This window comes from Microcaecilia unicolor, chromosome 6 (genome assembly GCF_901765095.1).
Source record: "Microcaecilia unicolor chromosome 6, aMicUni1.1, whole genome shotgun sequence".
NCBI classification, from domain to species: Eukaryota; Metazoa; Chordata; class Amphibia; order Gymnophiona; family Siphonopidae; genus Microcaecilia; species Microcaecilia unicolor.
Genome location: NC_044036.1, coordinates 281,194,976 through 281,222,148, shown reverse-complemented (window position 1 = coordinate 281,222,148; position 27,173 = coordinate 281,194,976). Strand labels below are relative to the sequence as shown.

At 43.6% G+C, this 27,173-nt stretch overlaps 1 protein-coding gene across 1 annotated transcript in view; it reads left to right on the top strand.

Moving 5' to 3' along the window:
- Positions 1 to 27,173, top strand: part of LOC115473023 (centrosome-associated protein 350-like) — a 161,039-nt gene that overhangs the window by 69,734 nt on the left and 64,132 nt on the right. Inside the window, exons 18-23 of the mRNA XM_030207618.1 lie at positions 420 to 553; positions 7,909 to 7,979; positions 17,310 to 17,449; positions 20,090 to 20,277; positions 21,872 to 21,959; positions 26,730 to 26,876. Of these exons, the coding sequence (XP_030063478.1) occupies positions 420 to 553; positions 7,909 to 7,979; positions 17,310 to 17,449; positions 20,090 to 20,277; positions 21,872 to 21,959; positions 26,730 to 26,876 (768 nt within the window). The remainder of the gene's footprint in view (positions 1 to 419; positions 554 to 7,908; positions 7,980 to 17,309; positions 17,450 to 20,089; positions 20,278 to 21,871; positions 21,960 to 26,729; positions 26,877 to 27,173) is intronic.

Genomic DNA, 27,173 nt, shown 5'->3' with positions numbered 1-27,173 from the left:
AAACAAGATATATCTATAAACGACATAAGATTTAAAAAATGTTGTTACAGTTGGGTTATTGTACATCCTTCTAGATACAGCTAAGGAAGGCAATTTTCAGATAACCAGTTTGCCTTAGTAAACTGCTTTGGAGCCTGACTTCCCCAAAGAAAATCTAAACTTGAGTTGAATGGAAAACTCTTTTTGTCTGCACTTGAGTTTTGTAGCTCATAAAAGGGATGGGCATTTCAGAGGTGGGGTCTTCCATTGCATGAGCTGAAAATTAGGATCCGCTGTATTCTGTAGAATACCCATGGTGAGAGACTGGTGAGAGAGTAGAGGGCCTGAATGCCTCCTGCTGTCAACATTATCTCTCAGAATCATTAAATGTTGGAAATTACTTCACAATATTGTGATTGACGGTCATTTGTATCTTACAGTGGTTGAGTGACTCCAAAAGGAATGATATTATTGAGCCTTCAGCAGTAGATTGTGAAGAAAATTTGGAAAACCAGCAATTTCTAGATGATACAAAATACCTCGCATGTGCCTCAGATATACCTTCTGGAGATAGGTAGGTGATATCTGATATAAACTGCTGTTTTCATTTTCAAATCAGATACATTGAAGATTGTGATATGCTTTACTATATTAATTAAAGAACTATGCATAGATAATAATACACACATTGGGGGTCATTTTCCATGTCAAAAGCCTGTTTTAAATGTGGTATAAGGATTTATAAAATTGTGCTGCCAAATATGGGCCTATAAGTACCCACAGTGAAAAGATCAGTATGTAGGTGATAGGGGTGGAGTGTGTTTATTTGTTTGCCACGTTTTTGAAGAAATTCACTCAAGGAGGTGTACATCAAGAATAAATTGAACATAGGCAATAGACAATTACAGCAGTAAAAATGTTCCAACAACAGTACATAGTATGGCATAATGTGCTACTTACAATGTCAACACAATACTCAATAAAAGACAGCATAGGGTGTAAGTGAAGGTGGAACATATAGAGAGATAAGACAGAGTAGAATTAGAAAATAAGGGGACTAACTTAAAGAAAGTTACATATGAAGACAGAAAGGTGCACAATTATGATCTCAGCTAAGGTAGGAGTGGATAAGCAAGTCCTGCTATAGTATGTGCAGCTGGTGTTAGTCCTTCTGTATATCACTAGCTATTTAGTTACATCTTCCATTAAAAGCTTGAGAGAAGAGCCAAGCTTTTATTTGCTTCCTTAAGTAGAGCTAATCTGCAATGAACTCATTCAAACAAGCAATTGCAACTGGTAACAACATACTCCTCCTACAATTCGACATGTCCAGCGCCTTTGACATGGTTAATCATGGAATATTACTACATATACTAGAATACTTTGGAGTAGGAGGTACAGTTCTTAAATGGTTCAAAGGATTCCTGACCACAAGATCATACCAAGTAACAACGAATGCGGACATATCAGCCCCATGGACACCTGAAGGTGGAGTTCCCCAAGGATCCCCACTATCACCAACTCTCTTTAACCTAATGTTGATACCTTTAGCCAAACTTCTAGCCAATCAAAACCTTAATCCCTACATATATGCAGATGACGTCATGATTTACATCCCATTCAAACATGATCTAAATGAAATTACCAACGAGATCAACCAAGGCCTCCAAATCATGCACTCCTGGGCGGATGCATTTCAGTTGAAACTCATTGCAGAAAAAACACAATGTCTCGTACTCACCTCACAACACAACAAAAACAAGTACTCTACAATAACCACACCATACTGTTCTCTCCCCGTCACACAAAATCTAAAAATCCTAGGAGTTACCATCGACCGAAACCTCACACTTGATACTCACGTGAAGAACACAACGAAAAAGATGTTCCACGCCATGTGGAAACTCAAAAGAGTAAAACCTTTCTTCCCGAGATATATCTTCCGTACCTTGGTAAATCTATGGTAATAATTCATCTGGACTACTGTAATGCACTGTACGCTGGCTGCAAAGAACAAACCATCAAAAAACTCCAAACAGCCCAGAATACCGCCGCCAGACTCATATTTGGAAAAAACAAATATGAAAGTGCAAAACCCCTAAGAGAGAAACTTCACTGGCTCCCACTTAAGGAACTAGTTGCATTCAAGATCTGCACAATTGTACACAAAATCATTCACGCAGATGCCCCATTCTACATGCTAAACCTCGTGGACTTGCCTCCCAGAAACGCCATGAGATCATCCCGCAAATTTCTCAATTTGCACTTCCCCAGCTGCAAAGGACTAAAATACAAGCTGATACACGCCACCACCTTCGCTTACATGAGCACGCAGCTGTGGAATGCACTACCTACAGCCCTGAAAGCTATCGATGAAATAACTAATTTCTGCAAATCTCTGAAGACACATCTATTCAACAAGGCCTACAAAGAGAATCCATAGCCTTACAAACTACCTCACCAACTCACCCAACCACTACAGTCCACCTATATCTTGCCTAACACATTCCTTCTCTCTTCCCTCACCTAAGTCTTGGTACTTTACTAATTGTATCTGATATCGTGGAATGATTATGTCATAACCAAACTCTGTAAGTCACATTGAGCCTGCAAATAGGTGGGAAAATGTGGGATACAAATGCAATAAATAAATAAATAAATAAATAAATCTTGCATTAAGTGAAGCCTTTCAGGAAGTGCATTCCAGGAGAAGGCTCAATGGCAGGTGTCACATCATGTGCTGTCCTTAGGAGGGTGTGGTTAGGGATATTCCTTGGGAGGACCTTATATCGAAACAGAAATATGTAGGCAGATAAAGACCATATGGCCTATCCAGTCTGCCCATCCATGCCATCTACTTTCTCTATCACTCCCTTAGAGGTCCTATGTACTTGTCCCAAGCTCTCTTGAATTCAGAAACTGTTTTCATCTCCACCACTTCCACTGGGAGGCCATTCCATGAATTCACCACCCGTTCTGTGAAGAACAATTTCCTCAGGTTACTTCTGAGTCTGTCTCTTTTCACCTTCATCTTATGCCCTCTCGTTCCAGAGCTTCCTTTCAATTGAAAGAGACTCGCCTCCTGTGCATTTATGCTGCATGTCTCTATCATATCTCCCCTGTCCCACCTTTCTTCCAAAGTATACATATTGAGATTTTTAAATATGTCCCCATTCGCTTTATGAGGAAAACCACTGACCATTTTAGTAGCTGCTCTCTGGACTGACTCAGTCCTGTTTATATCTTTTTGAAGGTGCGGTCTCCATCTCACCAGAGTCTTATACCTTAGCAACCTTGGAAATGCACCAAAATTCACATCCTCTCTAGCCTGCACATCAATCCTATAATGCTTCACAAAAGAGTGCAGAGAGGACCAGACAGCCGCTCTGCAAATATCTTGAGGAGGAATCAAACTACTTTCAGCCCAGGAGTAAGCCACCTCCCTCTGCTGGTAGGAGTGCATAACCCAAGCATCTTGACCGGTCTGGAGGGTCACTGAGGAAGGTGAAATTAGGCCTTACCTGCTAATATTCTTTCCTCTAGACCAGTGGTGTGCTGGTAAATGTTTAATAACAGGCTCTCTCCCTGGTCCCCCTCTGCGCTCCCCAGTCCCCCTCTGTGCCCCCCGGTCCCCCTCTGTGCCCCCCTGGCCCCCCTCTGCGCCCCCCCAAATTGCAGAGCTGGCTATGGCCGGGGAGAGAGCCTGGGGTGGGGGGGTGGCAATGCATTCCTCCAGGAAAAAAAATTAAATGATCCCAGGTTCCAATCTAATTCATGTTTAATGTGGGATAAAATGCCATAAATAAGTAAATAAATATAAACTTTTAATGCTGAGCACCTGATTCTCAAAGTGAACATATTCCAAACACTATAATGAAAATAAAATGATTTTTTTTTCTACCTTTGTAGTCTGGTGACTGTTTTTCTGATCATGCTGGCCCAGTATCTGATTCTGCTGCTATCTGTCCTCTTAACTCCGTTTCCAGGGCTTCCTTTCCATTTATTTCTTTCCTTTCCTCCTTTCTTCTTCATTTCTGGTCCTCAGCTTCTGCCTATTTTCTTCATCCATGTGCAGATTTTCTCCTCTCTTCCTTTTCCTTCATCTCATCTCCTTCCTCACTCTTTTCTCCCCTCCATCCATGTCCAGCATTTCTTCTCTCTCCCCTCCTCTCCCCTGCCCTGCATGCACCCATGTCCAGCAGTGACCCTCCTTTCCCCTGTCCTCTATCCACCCATATCCAGCAGTGACCCTCCTCTCCCCTGCCCTGCATGCACCCATACCCAGTGACCCTCCTCCTCTCCCCTGTCCTCCATCCACCCATGTCCAGCGCGACCCTTAGTTCTCTCCCCTCTATCCACTCATGCCCAGGGACTCCCTTCTCTCCCCTGCCACCCCTCCCGAAATGTTCACCAGCGACTTCTCCCTCCCTCCCTCCGGGTCCGTCCCGTCCCTCACCGACCTGACTCTTCTAATTCTTCGGTGGGGCAGACAGTCTTGCCTGCCCGCTACCAGCGCTGACTCTCCCCTGCCGGTTCGCGCTTCAAAATGGCCACCGAGACTTCAGTAGAAGTCTCGCGAGGCCTCCTCTGGAAGTCTCAGTGACCATTTTTAAAGCGCAAACCAGCAGGGGAGAGTCAGCGCTGGTAGCGGGCAGGCAAGACTGCCTGCCTTGCCGAAGAATTAAGAGTCAGGTGACGGTCGGTTACACTGAGGGATCGGGCGGGCGATTGATCGATCGATCGGGCTGGCGGGAGGGAGGGAGGAGAGCCGGTTCGCAGTAGGAAACAACCGGCTTGCAAGTCGGTACAAAATGTAACAACCGGCTCTTGCGAGCCGGTGCGAGCTGGCTCCAGCACACCACTGCTCTAGACCCTCCAGACCGGTCAAGAACCCACCCGGTATGTTTTAGTCTAGTGTGGTCTGCAGACTGGTTTTGGTTTTGTGCCTTAGGGTTGCTATGGCTGATAGGTCTTTAGTTCTGAACTTCTCGTTTTCTGAAGTTCAGTGGTAGCAGCCTCTGCATTGTCAGGGGTGGACCGCAGCGCTTTGGCGTTTGGTCGACAGAAGCACATTCGTGCCTGTTTTTAGTTCTGAGTACAGGGTTCTATGTATTCGTTTTATGTGTTTGATTGTTCTTTTCTGCTTTGTTACTGATTTACTGGCTGCTTGGGGGTTGGCAGGTGGCTTATACATTGTTACAGTTTTAGTGTTCTCAGTCTCCCTCTGCTGGTAGGAGTGCATACACACATTTACACCGGTCTTGGAGCAGGTATAAATGTATCCATCAGACTTTGCATGCTATTGTGACTGGTTATAGACAATCATATCTATGTACATTTTGGTATTATTCAAATGAAAGATTGGATATCACAACCTCTAAAAATATCCAGTTATTTTTTGGAAAAACAAAGTAACAATTAAAATGTTTAATTCATTTTCAAGCACAAAACTTCATTCCACTGTATCCAGATCTGTCATTATTCATTATTACCTTTCTATTACAATCTCCAGTGTGGTGCTAGAACTCACCTGCTCCATAAGAGTCTTGCCAGGTGCAAAGTTTATACATACTTTTCCTTTGAAAATTTCCCAAAAGTATAACCAGCCTTCAGGCTTTGTAATAAAATGCTTGGATTCACAGGAAGAGGAATGACCAGCAGGAAAAGGAGGTGATAGTGTCTCTGTATAAGTCTCTCATCAGACTTTATTTGGAGTAGAGGCCACGCCGGCTCCAAGCTCAAAATGGCTGCCATGACCTCCAGTGGCAGTCTTATGAGTGCCGCTAGAGATCGCAGCAACCATTTTGGCGGTAGAGAGGACACAGACAGGAGCGACTAGGTATCACTCCTGCCCTGACCACCTTCAAAGACCATCAAGGATGGACAGTAGGCCCATAGGAGGTGAGGGGGGCTCGCGCTGTGCATGGTGGGGAGGGAAGGCTTCCTCTAATGCGTGGGGGCAATGGAGAGGACTCAGTCTGTGCACAGGAAGGAGAGGGGAGGAGTGATGGATTGTTCTGTGCAGGGGGTGGGTCAGGCTGCCAGTTTTGGCTTCATCTGGTAGCGCTATAGAAATGATTTATAGCAGTGGTAGTAGTATCTGAAACTGAGCAACAAATTTCAGCCACAGATTTGGTTTCAGTCGGCCTCTAATTTGGAGTACTGTGTACAATTGTGGAAATCACACCTTTGAAAAGATATAAATGAGATGGATACAATCTAGAGGGTGGCTACTACAATGGTCAATGGTCTACAACAGGTGTGTCCAACTTTGGTCCTCAAGGGCTACAACCCAGTTAGATTTTCAGGATGTCCGCAGGTTCCTGAAGGAAAAGTCCATAATCTGCTATTGAGATAGACATGGGGAAGACACTGTTTGCCCTGGAATTGGCAGCATGGAATGTTGCTACTATTTGGGTTTCTGCCAGATAATTGTGACCTGGATTGGCCACAGTTGGAAACAGGATACTGGGCTAGATAGAACGTTGGTCTAACCCAGTATGGCTATTCTTATGTTCTTATGTAATATGCATGAGATCTATTTGCATGCATTACCTCCATTATATGCAGATCTCATACTTCTTCATTGCAGAAATCCTGACAACCTGACTGGATAAGGGCTGAGGTTGGACACCCCTGGTCTACAACCTTAAGCATATGAGGACAAATATGTAACTTTGGTATAAATGCACAGATTGTGGGCCTCTTTCAATGAGGCCAAGCTCTGTCAAGATGGGTCATAGGATGAAGTGAAAGAAGGTAGACTTAGGAGCAACATAAGGAACTATTTTTTATGGAAAGGGTGGTGGATGTGTGGAACAGCCTCCCAGCTAAGGTGGTGGAGTTGAAGGTGGTATCTGAATTCAAGAATGCATGGAACAAGTATAAAGTGAGAGGATAAGATTGTAGATCCTACTAGTTAGTAGATGAACAGACTCCATGGTCTTTATCTGCCATCATTTCCCTGCATTTTTAAGTAAATATTTGCAAACGAATTCACTGAATTCACTGAAAATGTTTGGGTTCATCAAACAAATTCTAATATGGAATCCTTAATTTGGTAAAGCTCTCTTTGATGTTGAGCAGATTCATCCAATCTGAGGAATCCAAATCAAGCAGGTTCAGTATAAATTCTTGCAAATTGACAAATCTACAGCAAATTGATTTTAAATATAGTCAGCAGATCTGGAAAACATAAAAAAATTCCTTTAGACTTGATATAGACTGAAATTTACCTGGTTCAAATTTGACTGAGAATTTTCTATGCATCTGTACTCGGAGATTCCATAAACTAATATTTTAGAGAATAATTTTCAAAACCATTTCCACAAGAAAAGCAACACTTTGTCCATGGAAGTGGGCTTCTATGCAGGCTAAATTACATGTGAATGGCTTGTATATGTGAAACTTTATCTGCTGTTTCAATTGATGTTCTCAATGGTGGGGTTGAGAAGGAGTTAGGACTTGCATGCATACTTTCAAAAATTCAAACATTTGCATGTATTTTTACCCAGGAAGACTGAATACTCCAAACAGTAATTGTAAATATGTGCACATAGATTTTCTGGGATAGTGGAAATATCCATGCATCTCAGTGATGCGTGCCATTTTAAATGTGCACCTTAATGCTTTTATAATTTAAGGGCAAAATGCTAGTCTTGTTTTAGAGGTTTGTGTGTGTCTTCTGGCCGATAAACCCCTCCTCACCTTAAAAAGAACCCTATAAATAGTTTTTGATCATCCTTATCCCTATGGATATTTGAGATGATTATTTCTAATGCAGCATTCCAGTTAAGCAATAATCAGTAGTAAAATATGAGGAAGATAAAACAAAGTGAGAGCTCTTTTTACAAAGTTACCCAGTGTTCAACTTATGAACTGATATTTTGGAATCCAAGATGACAATTGCCTTTGTGTTTTAAATTTTAGAATGGAAAGTCAGAAAAAGCCTTGTCCAAAGCAATCTCTGCAGATCATGGGGACATGGAGCAACTTCAAAGGTAATGCAGTGTCTGCAAATGCTAAACAAAACTCTCTCTCTTTTGGACAAGGTAATGAATCAGTGAGTAGAGGCTGATTGAATGTTGGTTTTGGTTATGGTGCTGAAGTTGGCCCAAAAACTATTTTTTGTCAGGTTTCAGTTTCATTTTTGTCAGAAAGATTACTCTAATTTTTGGTCATGTTTTCGGTTTCAGCCAAAAATTGCCAAGTGTTTTTGGTGGAAGCTGAAGATTTGTGCTTGGTCTACCATTGTCTCCCTTCCTCTCTCACCCCTCCCCCTTGAACAGGCCTCTCCTCCAAGACCTCCCTGAGTACCTCCCCCAATCCCTGGTGGTCTAGGGATGTAGTTGAGGCAGGAATGATCCCCAGTTACTCTTGCGCATTCCGGCTCTGCTTCAGCAACTAGGATTACACTGAGAGAATTTCTCATCAATATTTATTTATGAAAGGAAACAAGGTAGAAAAAGCTCTTACCTAGTGAAGTTGTCTTCTGTAAACTGCAATAATTCAAGACGAATCTCAAAGTAGAGCTTGCTCCCAGCAGTTGAAGATAGCAATCTTGTCAAGGTCACAAAATTAATTGTGGAAAATTTATGGTTCAGGCTGCTAATTAACACTGCAAAGAAAAAGTGGTCAATTAAGATTTATTTTATTCAGAAATATAATTGTTGGAAATGAAGAAGTTTCATGAGACTGATCATTGGCAATCAGATGTCAGTTCTCATGAGCTTCTTAATAAAGGAGAGGGTACAGAATTATATAGGCAAAAACAGCTTACATTACTGAGTTGGCTAATCTTGAGGCAATTAATTCTATTCAAGGAGATCAATTGATCAGCAAAATTACAAAGGAGGGGTTTTTGAGTGACAGGTAGGATGCAGATGTTTAAGAAAAAAAGGAAGATAATACATGGTATTTTTCAACTATTGAAAAAGAAACATCTAACGGTTACAAATTTATTTCACTTCCTCCATTTTGGGGCCCCTTGTTAGTATAGATTTAGAAGCATTTGTGGTTAACAGAAACTATTCAATTTTTGCACAGTAGTTTGGTACTGGCCCTTTTTCATAATGTCCAATGAAATCTACTGAGTTTTACAACTGTCAATTACTCTCTGAAGACAATTTCTTAAGTTTGCCAGATTCACACTCTCAAAATGGCTGCAATGAGTAGGGGATTGTTCCTGCCCTGACTACACCACTAGACCACCCGGGATTGTAAGGTAGTCCTGGAAGGGGGGGGGGGGGGGGAAGGGGCTACTTTTTGTATTTTTGTTTTTTTCTTACTACAGTTGCAAGTAATGGAGTTATGATTGTGCACAATAGTTTTTATGGTAAATTGAGTACTCCAAATAAATGCTTTTGATACATAGTTTAAGCAGGAATTTAAGTCTATAAAATTTGGGATGATAAACTCCTTAGCAGGGGCGTAGCTACGGGTGGGCCTGGGTGGGCCCAGGCCCACCCATTCTTGGCTCAGGCCCACCCAGTCCTAGTCTGCGAGCCACTCGCAGCTCTGATGTTATTTTTTTCTTACTCGCAGCGGCGAACGGGCGGCACTAAAAGCAGCAAGCAACCAGGCTCGTCGACTCCGTCCTTCCTTCGCTTCCTGCCCTCTCAGCGTCCCGCCCGCTCGAAAGGAAATGACATCAGAGGAAGGCGGGACGCACGCAGAGAGGGCAGGAAGCGAAGGAAGGACGGAGTTGACGAGCCTGGTTGCTTGCTGCTTTTAGGGCCGCCTGTTCGCCGCTGCGACTTGGGGAGTGGAGTGGAAGTGAGCCAGCAGCCTATCTATTCCACTCCCCTGCGCAGCCGTCGCTGAGGCAAGTTAAAGCAGGCAAACCTGTGAGCTGCTGCAAGCTGCATCCACGTTGTCGTTGTTTGAGACAGACAGATGGGAGATGCTGTGAAGGGTGAGAGAGGGGGAGGGAGATGCTGGATAGAATGGGGAAGGGGATGGATAGAAACAGGATGGGCAGGGGAGAGAGGAGAATTGCTGGACAACAGGGATTGCTAGAGGGGACAGGGGAGAGAGGAAATTTGCTGAAGATGGATGGAGGATGGATGGAGGATGGAGGATGGATGGAGGAGAGTTGCTGGACATGGAGTGGAGGGCAGGGGAAGGAGGAGAATTGCTGGGCATGCATGGATGGAGGGGAAAGGGGAGAGGGAATTTGCTGGAGATGGATGGAGGAGAAGGCAGGGGAATGGAGAGTTGCTGGACATGGCGGAGGGCAGGGGAAGGAGGAGAATTGTTGGGCATGGATGGAGGGGAAAGGGGAGAGAGGAAATTTGCTGGAGTTGGATGGAGGAGAAGGCAGGGGAATGGAGAGTTGCTGGACATGGAGCGGAGGGCAGGGGAAGGAGGAGAATTGCTGGGCATGCATGGATGGAGGGGAAAGGGGAGAGAAGAAATTTGCTGGATATGGGTGGATGGAGGAGAGGGCAGGAGAGAGGAAATTTGCTGGATATGGATGGATGGAGGAGAGGGCAGGAGAGAATGGAGAGTTGCTGGACATGGATGGATGGAGGGGAGGGCAGGGGAAAGGAAAGAGGAGACTTGCTGAACATGGATGGATGAATGGAGGGGGCAGGGGACAGAGGACATTTGCTGGATATGGGTGGATGGAGGAGAGGGCAGGGGAGAATGGAGAGTTGCTGGATGGAGGGAGGGGAAAGAAGTCAGGGAGGAGATGCACATGGATGGAGGGGAGGGAAGAGAGGAGAAATGCTGGACGTGGATGGAGTGGAGGGCAGGGAAGAGAGGAAAAATGTTGGACAAGGAGGGAAGGAAAGACAAAGGAAGGAGATGCTCATGGATGGAGGAGAGGGAAGACAGAGGAAGTAGATGCACATGGATGGAGGGGAGTGAGGAGAAATGCTGGACATGGATGGAGGTGAAACTGCTGAGTTGAGGAAGGATAGGGACAGGGGTACAGATGGTAGACAGGACACATAAGGACACAAGAGGATGGTGGACATGGTGAGAGAAAAAATATCAGATGGAAAGAAGACACTGCATGAAACAGAAGACACTGGGACCAAAGCGAATAGATCAGACAACAAAGGTAGAAAAAAGTATTTTATTCAGAATTTATTAATTGGAATATGTCAGCTTTTGGAAATGTACATCTGTGATATTTTGCATGTAGGTTTCAATTTTTCTGGTATTGCTGCATGCTAAGTCTAACTTCTTGAGTTAACTTTCCAGTTCAGTATTTTGCCTTCATATTTTTTGATTTCTAGTTCCTTGTGTCATGTCCGTTGTGTCATGTGTTGTTCATGTGTGATCAAGGTGCAGTATTCTGATTGCGTGTAGTATTTGCAGCCCCTTTTGTTTTGCTTTTTTTTTTTCCACGAGGTAGTGTATTGGTGTTTTAGAGCCCAGTGTAATTACAGTTCTGCCTTTTGAAGCATAAGGTTGTAGCTCGTCCTGTCCTTGGAATTAGTGCTGTTATGGTTTAGTAAGGATATGAGTGTGTTTTTGCACAAGTTTGTGTATAGCATTTTGCAGTGGAGCGATTGTGGGATAATGTAATTATATTTAAAAATATCAATTTTTCCATTAAGTATGTATGTGGTTATACTGATGCAGGGCAGCTTTTGGGCAGACTACTTAGAAATCCATCATCAAGTGAATTCTAAGGCATTATTTTGTAGGATCCCAAGAGACACTGCTCATACTTATATAGACAGTGCGTGCCCACCCATATTAGCTCTGGGCCCACCCAAAATCTCAGGTCTGGCTACGCCACTGCTCCTTAGGAATTAGTTTCTCTGTCTCTCCAAGTGTGGCTCAGTCAGCTACTGTCAAAGCACCATTGCTTTTAGTTTCAGTTTTTAGTAACTGCAGTCCATGTGTATGGAGGCTGTTTTGCTTGAAAATAAAATTCAGACTTTCATTATTTTAATTATTATATTCTGGCTTGGATACTGTGGTTTTAGCAGAAGGATACACGCTACAAACTCTGACAATCCACAGTGGTCCTCACCAGTTCATATTCACACAACCAAAGTTGAGATTTTGGTTTCAATTTCAACTTTGGCCAACATCACTTTCAGCCTTTTCATAGAAGTAATAAGCTAGATTATCTCACGCCAGGTGCAGCCTCAAATAGTCCAGTGCACCTTGAGAGAAATCGGAAAAGGTCTTTATGACTGAAAATTTCATGGGAATGCCTTACTGGATCTTCAGACAATTTTGAAAGTTCTTTACAGCCACTTGGATTTTAAACCTGTATTATTTGGGTTGGGCACTACCGTGTTTATCAAGTAATGATGTACATTCACTTGAAACGATATGGAAAATGTCAACATTTTCCATGTCATTTCATATCATTTTAAACCCAAATCAATTGTAACATCAGTAGTGTGCCTTATCATTTGTAGTGAGCACTGTTGTTCAGTAGCATGTCTTTCGATAAATAGTGTGCACTGTGTTGCTCAATAGCCTGCACTATTAATCAATAGTGCGCACTACTGATGACACTGCTCTTGAAACAATAAAATATTTTAGAAACCTAAATAAAACTGGAGACTAAACAAAATAATCATTTTTGACATGCACACCACTGTTTTCAAGAGTGCTCTTTGGCTTGCACCTGATTTTCCCACTGAGATGCAAGGATATTTGGGTATCCACAGTTCATCTGTGAAACATGGGGCTGTCTTCTTACATCAAACATGCTCTGTTTTGTCTATAGAATATAGCTGAAGTGGGGGGGGGGGGGGGGGGGTTCAGTGCCATATATGGAATCTAGCCCTATGTGTGCAGCCTGGCTATCTGTGTGTACAATTTTCCATTACCATTCCTTAGTTACTGAGGAAAATCCTGGTTTGTAAGGCCAGCTTTTCACAGCAAATAAAAACTAAGCAAGACTCATAGAGCTGCTCCCAAAAATACATCCCTTGCCAGCTCTTAAGAAGCAAGCAGGATGAGAAAAACAGAGACAGATGACAGTCTAGAACATGGGTGGGCAACCTGCGGCCCATGGAGTGTATGCAGCCCACCACTGGATTTTATGCAGCCTGCAAGTCCATGAGAAGTACAGTGCACTCCATTTAAATGCACGTCGGATAAGCGCATGCTCTGTTTAACTGTATGCCGTACTTTGGTCCCATTTTTGGCGCCATCAATTTCTAATGGGGCAAACTTCGGTATAGCGGACCACTGGTAAGTGCAAGATTCGCTTATATGCAAGGTTTAAGACCGCTCCTCTGCAGGAAAGACTCCGCATTAACACGTGCACGGAATATGGAAGCCGATTGTCGCGTGACAAAGGGGCGGTAAATTTGAAATTTCGTTGGTTAACTGCCACAGGCAGAATAAGTGAAAGAATGTTGTTAGAGTGTACACTGAGGTCGTCGTCGTCGCGGCGGAACTGTAAGACTTTAACACTGGCTGAACGAAAAGAAGTTCTTAAAAAATTAGAAAACAAACAAAGTAAAGTGTCTATTGCTAAAGAATATGGTGTCAATCCCAGTCAAATTTCACGTATCTTGAAGCAGAAAGACCAGCTTCTGGAAGACTGGCAAATCAATACAAATCCACACCGGAAACGAAAACGGGCGGGAAAAGCTGAGGAGGTAGAAGATGCTCTTCTTCGATGGTTTTCTCAAGTCAGGAGCAGACAGTTTCCTGTCAGTGGTTCACTGCTTATGGAGAAAGCTAATCAGCTAGCTGAAAGTCTTGGACTAACTGAATTCAAAGCCACTGTTGGATGGTTGGAAAGATGGAAGGAGAGGAACAACATAAAATTCAAGAAACAGCATGGTGAAAAACAAGATGCTGATGACTTTGGTGCTGAAAATTGGGTTGTTTCAATTTTTCCTACCATCTTGAACGAGTTTGCATCTCGTGACAATTTCAATGCTGACGAAAACAGACTCTACTGGCGAGCGATTCCTGATGGAACACTTGCATTCAAACAAGCCGAAACTACAGGAAGGGTTGAAGGACCGATTGACAATCCTCCTTTACTGCAATATGGATGGGAGTGAAAAGTTGGAACCACTCATCATTGGAAAGAGCAAACAGTCCCATTGCTTCAAGAATGTTAAGTGACTTCCTGTGTCATACGAGACTAATGCAAATTCATGGTTGACTGGGGAAATTTGGAAGCAATGGCTAAAGAAGTTAGACACTAGAATGCGGGCACAAAAGCGTCAGATTTTGTTGCTTTGTGATAATTGTGCTGCACACAGTGATGATGTCAGGCTGTCTAAAGTCAAGGTGGTCTTCCTGCCACCAAAAACTACCTCTCTGATCCAACCTATGGATCAGGGCATAATAACCAATTTCAAACAACATTATCGGGCTCTTGTGCTACGTCATTTGATGAGCGTTATGGATGACCAGACTGGCAAGGATAAACGTGCTATTGAACTGGCTCGTAGTCTATCACTGTTGGATTTCCTACATATGCAGAAAGAAGCCTGGAATCATGCTACACAAGCAACCATTGTGAACTGCTACAAACGGGCAAGCTTTGTTAAGGATGTGGAGAGGGACGAAACAGATGCAGCTGTTGCAAACGCGTCAGATGAACAGGCTATTGACATCCCAGCCGGTGTTACTGAAGAGGAGTTTCATCACTACATAGCTGTTGATTACGATTTACAAACAGCTGATGACAGCACTGATGTCCAGATATGTGCCTACATGCAGGCAACGGCTGATGATGAAACAGATGATGAAATGAGCAGCGAGGCACATGCTGACGAAATTCAACAACCTCCTGTCACTTTTGCAAGAGCGCTGGAGAGTCTCAACACTGTGCAGGCCTATCTGGAGGCCACTGGATGTCAGTGCTATGACAGTTTTTACCATCTGGCAGATGTAGTCTATGGAACTCACAGACACAAGAGTGTACAGAGGACTGTGACTGATTACTTCAAGTAAGCCTAACATCAGTTAACGTAGACTGTATACTGTACATATAATAAACAGTACTGTACATATGTTTATCAGATGTCAAGCTTCTTTTGTGGGTCACAACGGTTAAGTGCACGCTCCGATTAACTGCATGTATTTCTTTGCTCCCAGACCCTTGCACTTAAGCGGATTGCACTGTACATAGAAAACATCCCGCACAAACATCATTAACCAGAGTTTTGCTGTCAGTGGAACCATTAAAGGATAATAAGACAAAACTTGTTTGACAGTGTTAGCAACTGTTTGGAAAGACAGAAGTGTAGGGTAACAGACCATTCTGGTACTAATTTATGTCCATTCAGTCATCATATTTGAGTTTTGTTGGCAGTGAATTATATGGCGCATTTGTTAATTTTCTGTGTGTGGCCCGCTAGGGATAGTACTGAAATTCATGTGCCCTGCTATGTATAATTGGTCTAGAACATTCCCATTGGCTAAACATATGCAAATCCAGATGTGGAGGGGCATTTTTGATATGACATCTAAGTCCAACTTTGGACATTTTGCTCAAAACATCCAGAATCTGAATAGCAAAAATAGCAATTTCCAAACAGCAAAACGTCTATCTTTTTTCTCAAAAATGGCCACTTGCTAGATGTTTTTGTGCTCTGTGTGTTTATCTCTTTGGCCCAAGTGAAACCCCCCCCCCCCCCACACAAATCAAGCCATTGGGAGTCAGAATTCTAAGTAGGCTGGCCACACAGATATCCCAGCAGAGCAGTGGGGCAGGGCTGCCAAGAGACTGAGCCGGGCCCGGGGCAAGGCCGCCCTCCCCCCAATCACTACTGCTGTTGCCTCCCTCTTCTGCTCCCAGGCTGCCGGCGCTGCAGTCCCCAGTCTCCACTTGCGTACCCTCAGCTCCCTCGATAACCCACTTCTGTCTACCACTGGGCCCCTGCATTAAAAAAAAATAATCTTTAAATCGGCAGCACAGCACCAGTGAGCAGCACCTCGCGTCTGTGTGAAAGCGGCAGATCGCCTTGGGCCTTCCCTCACTGTGCCCCGCCCTCATGGAAATAGGAAGTTACATCAGACAGGGCGGGACACAGTGAGGGAAGGTCCGAGGCGATCTGTCACTTTCACACAGACATGAGGCACTGCTCGCTGGTACTGTGCTGCTGATTTAGAGATTGTTTTTTTAAATGCAGGGGGCCCGGTGGCAGACAGAAGGGGCTGTCGAGGGAGCTGAGGGCAGGCAGGTGGAGACTGGGGACTGCGGCACCAGTGGTCTGGGAACAGGAGAGGGAGAGAGACCCCGGCACTGGGCCCCTCTTGGAGACCAGGGCCCGGGGAATTTTGCCCCCCCCCCCCTCTTGGCAGCCCTGCAGTGGGGCACCATAGGGTTACTGCAGTGGACTTCACATAAAAGCTCCCAAGTATACATCTCACCCTTACCCCCTTAGATTGTATGGTGAGCCCTCTAAAACACACCCAAAACTTACTGTAGCCAACTGCACACCGCTACAATAGCCCTTATGGCTGCAAGTGTCACCTATATGTGGGTACAGTAGGTTTTTGGTGGGGTTTGGGGGGGGGGCTGACATTTTCCACCACAGTTAGAGTGGATTATGGGCCTGGGTCCCCTTCTCTACAATGCACTGCACTGATCACTAGGTGACTCCAGGAACCTACTTGCTGCTTTACTAGGACAGACCATAACATCTGAGGCTGTCATAGAGCAGTGTTTCCCAGATCCAGTCCTGGAGTACCCCTTGCCAGTCAGGTTGGATATCCACAATGAATATGTGTGAAAGAGATTTGCATATAATAGAGACAGTGTATGCAAATCAAATTCGTGGATCTTCATTGTGGATATTCTGAATCCATGACTGGCAAGGGGTACCCCAGGGCTGGACTTGGGAAACACTGTCATAGAGGCTGGTATGTTCTGTTTCTTTCATATTTTTTTAGGGTGGGAGGGGGTCAGTGATCACTAAGGGAGTAAGGGGGGAATCATTCCTTTATTTCATTTAGGGCATTCTTTTGTGGCTTAGTTGTTATTAAAACAGGTCTAGCTCAAAACGTCTTAGACATTTTTGTTGTGTTCCATTATCACAGAAAAATGTCCAAGTGTTAAGAATCTTGCCCGCAACATGCCCCCTTGTGATTTGGACACACTGCAGATGAAATGTATAGATAAACGTCTGCAAAATAGGTTTCAAAAATAGCGATTTAAACGTGTTTTGGCAAGCAAAATGTCCACATGCTGCTTTATGCCACTTTTTAGATGGCACATGTGGCAATACAACTGATGCTTAATTCTCATTCAGCAAGGAACAATATGCCATTATGGATGCCAGTGCTTATAAGGATAAAATATTACCAATAGGTGAATGAGCACTGAGGATATCTTCTGAATTTGGTTTACCTGTAACTATTTTCTTTCCCTCTCCTAGATCCACTGTCTACAAACAGCGACGATAAACCTCGGCCTTTTCATTCTATGTCACCCTTATCGGAGCTGTCAAATTCTGAGAGACAGATTGCAGAAGGTTCAGGAGATAGCAGTGAGCAACTGACAGACTCCACCAGCATGGTACGTAGCTGAATTATTGGCACTAATTGGCTCATTATTTATTTATTCTATTAAGTTGCATATGCAAATTGGGAATGTGCCTGTCACGGTCTCGGATAGTAGAGGTATGTGAGCCCTTGGGCTACTGCCGTTGAGCGGCAGCAGCAGGCAAAACCCTCCAACCAGGACTGGACCAACAGGACTTGCAAGAAGGCGAGGCAGGAACCAGAATCAGGAAACACAAGCAGAATACAGGAACTAGCGTGACTGGAACAGGACTTCACCTGCGCTTGACTGCCATTCCCTAGGGGTTGAGCTCCTAGGTGCGGGCAGCTGGCAGGACTTACTGGATACAGGAACTCACACAGGGTATAGGACTCTAAAGCAAGCTTGACTAAAAAGGATTAGGGTTCAGGACCAGTGTTGCCAGGTGGGCGGTTTTACCGCCCAATTGGGCGGTTTTCTGCGACCCGCCGCGGGAAATTTTTGCCCGCGGCGGGTTGCGGTTTTTTGGGCTGGTTTTTGTGCTTCGGGCGGTTTTTTTAGGTGGCTTTTTTGGCCGCGGTGGGCGGGGTTAGTGACGTTTTTGGGCGGGGTTAGTGACGTGGGAGGCAGGGGTTAGTGACGTGGGAGGCGGGGTTAGTGACGTGGGAGGCGGGGTTAGTGACGGGGAAGGCGGGGCCGATGACGGCGGGGGCGGGTTGATGACGGCGGGGGTGATGACGTGGGGGCGGGGGTGTCAGGGGCGGGGTTTGAGTTTGGGCGGGTTTTGGGCTGGATTTTGGGCTCCTTTAGGCTGGAAAAATATTTTCCACCTGGCAACCCTGTTCAGGACTCAGGTGACAGGATACAGCAACAAGCTTGATTAAACAGGGACTGAAGGTAAAGGCAGAGGGGACTAGAGAAACAATACAAGACAGATAAGGCAGACAAACACTAGAGGGACCAAGACAAGGCATACAGGCACGAACCAAAGCAAGGCAGAAGTGTTCCAAACAGCACCAAAAGGACAAGCAGGGAAGCTAAAAGGGAAAGGCAGGGAAGCTCAGACAAAGCGAGGCAGAAGTGCTCCTAACAGCACACCACAAGACAGAAGTGCTCCTAACAGCACACCAACAAGACAGAAGTGCTCCTAACAGCACACCAACAAGACAGAAGTGCTCCTAACAGCACCAAAAGGGAAAAGCAGGGAAGCCAAAAGGGTAAGTCAGAGAAGCTCAAGCAAAACAGGCAGAAGTGCTCCTAACAGCAACAAACAACCATGACCTTTGGCATTGCAAAGGCCAAGCAGAAAGTTTCCAGGTGGTTAATAAAGCCCATCAGCAGCTGAGGCTCAGCTGCAGCAATCTCAAGGCCGCTAAGGATGAGGCTAGCTGCCAAACCTCAAACCAAGTCTGGAGGGCTAGAATATCTGGACCGGACCGGACCGGAAAGAAAGTCTGGAATGTGTAGGGAGACAGCAAGACAGTCTATGGCAGCCACCGGTTCTGGCCACCAGAGGGCGAGGTGAGCACAGCTAAAGAAAACAGTCACAATCGTGACAGCCTAAATTTGCGCACACAATTTTTGGTGACCTTTGTAGAATCAAGAGTTATATGCACATAAGTCCTAGTATTCTATACCTTATCCATGCAATTGGCACCTAACTTTAAGCGCTTGGTTATATATTGAATGATGGGATAAGTATCCCAGTCTGAACATTTCAATTCTGATGTCTGCATTCTAGCTAAAATGGGACTGTATGCCTGCACAGTTTAACCCACAGCAATCGCTTTTAGAACTGCCCTCTACATAGAAGGGCATTTTGAGAGAGAGAGAGAGAGAAATAGGACAAAAAAGTGGGCGTTTGACCACGGATGCCAAAGACTGGAAAGACGTGTACTTGAGATCAAATGTTTATTGAGTAGAAAGACTCGACACAAACATTGTGTTTTGGCCACTAGGCCTGCATCAGGAGTCTGTTTAAACAGTAGCTAGTTGTACACTGATGCTCTAGGGTGCAGGATTATCCATCTGCACGCAATAAATATCCAGTCTAAAAATGGATTGAAATGTTGGTCTTTAAAAAGACCTTTGGTAAAGAAAGCATTTCAATCCACTTTTAGATTGGATATTTATTGCATGCAGATGGATAATCCTGCACCCTAGAGCATCAGCGTACAACCAGCTACTGTTTAAACAGACTCCTGATGCAGGCCTAGCGGCTGAAACACAACATTTATGTCGAGTCTTTCTACTCAATAAATCTTTGATCGAGAGAGAGAGAGAGAGAGAGAGAGAGAGAGAGATACATGTGCACATACACATACATACATACACACACACAACAATAATCATTAGTTCAGGAAAAATACAAGTTATGATGAGGACAATGGGACTGAGCAGCTTAATAACAGCAATTGGTTGGGGAGAGGAAAGAGGTTCAGCTTTATTAATTAATCAGGATCCTACACAATAAGCATTGTTTCTCGGTATGTATTGGTGGGAATGATCTTCAGAACGCCAGGGAAGTCTGCTATTCGATTGAGTCACTTTGGGTTTTCAGTCACATAAACAGATTTGATATATCTCTGAAGTTCTCATAATAATTTTAATACTGTACATAATCTGACTTTAGTTCTGAGAATTTGTAGGATACAGTAATGATTTGCTCTCTTCTAGTGGAGTGAAATCAGTCAGCTTTATGGAGGACCCCCCACGTTCAGCCGCTTCACCCTGGAAATGGCCCAGCAGTGTCTGAGGGATGAAGAATTACGTGCGCGACACCAGAGTGCCCTCCTCAGGCTGCGAGAGGAGGCACTCCAGGAGAAAACCAAGGCTGAACTATCCTGGCTGGAGCATCAAAAAATGTAGGATGTTATTCTGTCTGTATCAAAAAACATGTTGACCAGATGTCGACCATACAACCACAAGAGTGATCAATGACCAGATCTAGCCTCTTGTACCTCTATGATATCCCAGATTTATTCCTATCCCTTAAGCCCTGGTCTTCTCAAGGCTGTACTAGTATACAAGAGTGCAGCCCCAAACTTTTTGTTTTGTTCATTAAAAAAAAAAATTAATTATTGGAACAACACTGTTAGCAGTGAGCACTTTTCTGAAAGTGTGTACCCTTGTCCCTAGATTCTATACATCGCGCCAAGATTTCCTCATGGAAATCAAAGCATTATCCATAACCTAATTGGATAACAAGCCAATCAGTGCTGATAATTGCCAGTTAACAAGCAATTATTGACACTAATGAGCTTTAAATACAATTTATAGGCATATTCTATAATGTGCTGCATGTAAATTCTAAGTTGTATAGTTGAAAAGGGGGTGTGGCCATGGGCGTGGAATGGGTGGGTCATGGGCATTTCTAAAATATATGCATGCTGTTATAGAATATACCCAGTCTGCACCTAATTTAGGCATCGGCATTTACATCAGGTTGTACTTGGTGTAACTGCCCATGACTAAGTTTAGTCACACGTACGAGCACTTATCATATTCTATAAACCACATAGAAATTTAAGCTTATTCTATAACGTATGCCTAAACTGAGGTGTACTTTGTAGAATGCGCTTGCTTAGGTGAATTTCATTTCGGCGCCAAAATTTTAGACATGATATATAGAATTTAGTCCCATATGTGTGCATATGTGCATTCTATTTTGAAAGAGAGTGCACTCTTTTGGAAGAATGCACACTATTGATGACACACAACCCCCCCCCCCCCCCCCCAATTTTGGCTTTTTTTCCTGTTGTTGTAGGCAAAAAAATCGACACAAAATGACATGGGAAATGATATTTCAGATGATTACACATCCCTAGTAATGTATTATTCGGAGCTCCTCAGAAGGCGATCCTGAGGCAGCAAGTAGAGCAGAGATTCTAGCCCTTGTTCCCACTGATTTGAAAGCTGCATCTCAAGAAAAATATTGCAGCATTAGAAGGGCAACAAAAATGATAACAGAAATGGAACAGCTCCTTAGGAGGAAAGGCTTAGCAGGGCAGCAGTGTGGACCATACTTTCATATTGGGTTCTGCTAGGTTCTACCTTGTGATCCACATTACTGGTCTGACCCAGCATGGTACTTCTTGTGTTCTTATATAAAGCACAAAGGAACAGCAAGAGATCACTAGGTTAAAAAAAAAAAAATCCGTCTGGGCTGAACAGTTGGGAATGGCAGTTTTATGTACAATATTTGAAAACATTTGGCTTTCACAGAAATCTCCATGGGTTTATTTTCTTTGAAGATATGTTTATTAGGAGTGACCCAGGCCAGAATCCCACTCTGTGTGAAATGCCCTCCAGAGTCCCACCCCACCCACCTCAGGGGAGACAGTGGACAGAGAGTGATTTATGTGCCACCATTTTCCTTGTGCCCTGAGTGGCCTCTTGCACAGCCATCCGGACAGCCCTGATCTTTATCATTTCTGTTATTTGTAATTTGTTCTTCAGGCGTTTAGATGTTAAAAGAGACTACCAGAAAGTAGCTGACATTGTCAAGCAGCAGCAGGAAATCCTCAGCCGCCTACAGCAAGAGCAGGTAACCCTCGCCTTCCCTTCTCTTATCCTCTGTGGCATCTACTTGCAAAACCATTCAAAAACCTTTAAATGTAGAAGGTGTTACCCTCAGGCTAAAAAAGGATCCTTTCAAAGTCAATAGGACCACTGTCGGACTCACCTGTGGTGTTACTACTGCTGATGGCTGAGGGAGATTTGATTTTAACATAAGTGGTTGAGGTTGAGAGCCCTCTGTCAACGTTGTAGGTTTTTTGCTTTAAAATGATTCCTATTAAGGATATTCTATTCTATTCTGTTGGAGTCTTATATACTGCCTATTTTCCAAAAAAGGATCCACGGCAGTTTACATATAAAGAGAACTCTACAATAGAGAGAAAACTTCACAAAAAACAAACAGTGACTAACATATTCCATTTATTGATCATTTTATATAGTAATTTTGTCCTGCTGAAAAAATGAGTCAAAGTGTTACGGCAGTATTTTGGGGAAAAGCTATGGTTTTGCTGTGCAGCTTCTTAGTGTTATTAAGATGTGCCTTTTGCTAATGCAATGGGAAAGAGAGAATAACCCACTAGAAGGGTAATTCTCTGCACGTTGCCTAAAGTTAGGCACAGGGATGATACATGCTAAATAGAAATTCTATATCAGCAGTTATGCGCTGAATTGCCATGATATAATACACTAATCATAAATAGTAGCAAGCTTATACGATCTTACTTTTCTTTACGAAAGGAGGAAAAGACTTCAGATGCTCAGCTTATTGTTCTGAATCTTTCAACAAAACTGCCATGTGAACTTCCTCATCAGTCTGAAAAACCTCCATTCAATAAATTTTTATTTTTTATTTTACAGTTACTTTTTACTTGATTTTCTTATTGGTTACTTTCTGTTATTGCTTCATATCACAATATTTCTCTATTTCTCCCATACTGGGAACCTTAAAACTCTAGAACACTTATCTCAGTGTAAATGTAGTTCAAATCGGTTTGCTACTACATTTACACTGAGATAAGTGTCCTAGGGGTATGTTTACTAAGGTGTGTTATCATTTTTAACGTGCCTGTAAATTTAAGGTGCATTAAAATGCTAACGCGCCTATATATTTCTATGGGCACGTTAGCGTTTAACACGCGTAAACCATTTACGCACATTAAAAACGCTAACGCACCCATAGTGCCGCTTAGTAAACATAGGTCCTACAGTTTTAAGGTTCCCAATATGGAATAAATAGAGAAATATTGTGATATGAAGCAATAACAAAAAGTAACCAATATGAAAATCAAGTAAAAAAACTATAAAATAAAAAATAAAAATATATTGAATGGAGGTTTTTCTGACTAATGAGGAAGTTCGCATGGCAGTTTTGTTAAAAGATTCACAATGATAAGCCGAGCATCTGAATTATTTTCCTCCTTTCATAGAGAAACGTGAGATCGTATAAGCTTGCTACTATTTATGATTAGAGGGTTCTCTTGTGCAAGATTATTGCCATACAGTGTATTCATTATATAATAATAAAAAGGTCAAGCAAAGAAATAATGTGGTCAACAGGACACTTCCAATCACACCAGGAAGATGTTAAGTTGCATAAAGTTTATTCCAAATATATTGACTCAACATGGCACCGTGTTTCAGTCCAAGGGCCTGTCCCAGGAGTCTGTATTCAGATGAAACATGACAAAAATGCTTCGTAAATTCAAAATAATATAGTCTTTAACAAGACTATCCCTCCAATATTCAAAACCATTTAACAGGCCAGGAACTGCACCTGGCCGTTAAATGGCAGTTAACCGACTATCCAGTGATATTTAGTGGGGATAGATGGATATCCCCTGCTGAATAGTCTCGGTTAGCGCCTAGGAGATAACTGGCTATATCACATGATGTAACCGGCTACCCTTGAATATTCAATTCATATCTAGCTATTGTAAGCGGCCACATTAGGCCACTTAAATAGCTGGTATATCTTTGGCCAGCTTAAAGTTAACCAGTTATAATTGAATATTGACTTAGCTGGTCAACTTTAAACCACCTAAAAATAAACCAGATATTCAATGCTGGTCACCAGAAATGGCCCGGCATTGAATATCTGGGCTGACCGCCAACTGCAGGAGTTAGCCGGGCTCCCTCCCATGGTCTGAATATTGGCCCTTATAAATCTAAGTATCAGTCATGGCAGGTACTGCCATGATTTTGGTGAAAACTGTTAATACCATTATATAATACTAGGAAAAGTCTGCATTTGCACACCTAACTTTAAGTGCGAGCACTTGTGCTAGCTCAATGGCTGGTGTAAATGATCAACCTAACTGCTGTCAGGCACATTAACTGATAGTATTCTATAACCCGCACACATAAGCGTTAGGTACACCCCTGACCAGTGGTGTGCTGGAGCAGGCTCTCACAGGCTCGCAAGAGCTGGTTGTTAAGTTTTTAAGAATTTTGGGAGCCGGTTGTTAAAGAAGGCCCTCCATTGCTACTTTAACAACTGGCTCCCAAAATGTGGGCTTGGGCCCCCTGCTGAATTCTCTTTTACTTTGCTGGTGGGGATGCTGAGCCCTGCCAGCCAAGTAAATAGACTGCTGCTGCTCCCAGCTCCTTGTTTCCAGCTCTGAGCAGAAGGCTGAGACTTCAACAGCATGTGTGAGAAGTTTCAGCATGCTGCTCAGAGCAAGACGTTGGGAGTGGTGGCAGTCTATTTATTGGTTGCCAGCAAAGGTATGCCTAGAGTGCCCACACGAAGGGAGGGAGGAGAGAGAGGCAAGTGTTGCTCCCCCCCCCACTCCGGCCACCCCTGGCCCTTCCAACTGCAGGGCTGGCTACGTCCAGAGAAAGAGCCTGTTGTTAAAAATTTACCAGCACACCCTTGCCCCTGACCCACCCATGCCCCTCCAAGGTCCATGCCCCCCTTGCATATTTTAGATTTTGTGTGTTCAATCTGTAGAATACAACTAAAAGAAGCTATACCTGTTACTGAAAATTAGTGCCAATTAGTGCCAAACAACACCAATTATAGCTAATTTAACAACTAAGGGCTAGATGCATCAAAGTCGTCGGTAATTCCCGTTCCCTACCGATTTCATAGTGAATCGATAGGGAACGGGAATTCACTAAGGAAAGGGAATGCAAATGAGCTACTCGTTGTAGCTCATTTGCATTCTCTATTCCTTCGGTACCTGAGTCGGAGAATTGGGACGTCCCTTTTGATTATGCTCCTCTTCCAGGTCTCTTCAGCCAGTCAAAGCGCGTCTAGCTTGCAGGTGCCAGCTAAACGCACTCTGATTGGCTGAAGAGACCTGGAAGAGGAGCATAAAAGAACTTTTTTAGTTCTAGCGCAAATAATTTGGGGTAGTCTTTTTTTTTCCTTTTCTGTCGGGTCAGCCATGTTGCCGTCATGAGAGCAGGAGAGGGGATCAGAGAGCCCGGAGGAGTGCGGGGGGGGGGGGGGGGAGATCTGTCCACCGCGACAGCAGCAAAGAAGGGATGCAAAAGTGAGGGCAGGCGGTAGGGATGGAGATCCGCTGTGAGCAAAACGGTGAAAAAACAAATAAAAGACCAAGCGCAGGGAGAGTACGTCCATAAAGGACGCCCCTCACGTGCGCTCGCTGCTTTAAAAATTTTTTTTTTTACCTTTTTTGGTGCCTTTTTCTTTCCGATTCCCTCACAGGAGCCCTAACGAGAGGTGCAGACCTTCCGTTAGGGTTCCCACGGTAAGGGAATCGGAAAAACGGTAGTGCAGCTCATTATAATAGCCTTTAGACAATTTGCATTTCGTTTTCGTTGCCTGCTACCATGACAGGAAAAATGCCCTTGGTGCATGCCCCGGTAAACTACTTGCGTTTTAAACTGCCTGGAACCAGTTTAAAACGCAAGTTGTGGGCTCGTTAGGTTTTGTGCATCTGGCTCTAAGTTACATGCTTAACTGGCACTATTCTATATCTGGTGTGCACAACTTGTGCAAGCAAGTTTATAGAATTAGGAAGTACCCATATAGTAAAACAACTGATTTATCAAAGCAGTACGGTGCAACTATAACAATTACGTATTTCTGTAGCGCTACTAGACATATATGTATGTGGAAAAACTTTTGGGTTCACTTATGGACATCTTGGCTGATGTTTGGATGCTTTTATGGTTCATTGCAAACGTTTTTGTGCACATGTAAATCAACTTTATGCTTGTTGGTTCATAAGTTGATTTTGCATTTACTTTTTGCACGCATTAAATTAACCGAATATGTAAAATGAATGCACATCCCTACAATGTACTTTTTTTTATCGCATAGTCTTCAAATTTTCTCCACTCAACGTGTAATTAAACTCTGGAATTCGTTGCCAGAGAATGTGGTAAAGGTGGTTAGCTTAGCGGAGTTTAAAAAAGGTTTGGATAGCTTCCTAAAGGAAAAGTCCATAGACCATTATTAAATGGACTTGGGGGAAATCCACTATTTCTGGGATAAGCAGTATAAAATGTTTTGTACTTTTTTGGGATCTTGCCAGGTATTTGTGACCTGGATTGGCCACTGTTGGAAACAGGATGCTGGGCTTGATGGACCTTTGGTTTTTCCCAGTATGGCAATACTTATGTACTTATGTATGTACTTCCACTGTGAGGATAACATTGGTATAAGAAGACACTCAGCCACCTGTACTCTTTGTTCATCACCATGGAGCGATGCTGGACCCTTGGTCATTGCATATTACAGATCATTCAGTAGACTTTCTAGGTGACCTTTCCTCTTTGATGTGAAGTGACTTCAATGTTCATTCTCTTCCCACCTCACTACCTACAGGCAGAGATCAGCCACCTGCAGAACATCTTCAGGGCAGCCCATCAGGAACGAAAACTCTTACTGAAACAGCAAAGGTCCGTTGAACGGATACAGCAGTCCACAGTTCATCTGCAGCAGAAACTGTACGGTTCAGAAAAAGGACAGAAGGTTAGAAAGAGCCTTTATGTTGAGTGTTTGAAGTACAGTGCACAGCAGATTATGTTTCTTCTTCACAGCATGGTGACACAATCCTTCCAAATCAGTACCTGTGCAGTTCGTGGACTCTAGTTATTTTTATTTCCCATCACTAATGCAGGTGCTGTATCAGACAGCTTTCTGTCTTCATGGGCCATGCAGAAATAGAACCAGGGGGCTAGAGGGTAGAAAGCGATAGCCAAAGAAATTGGCACATATTTGACAGCATGGGATCAAGTACCAGAGGGCATAAGCAGACCCCCACCCTGT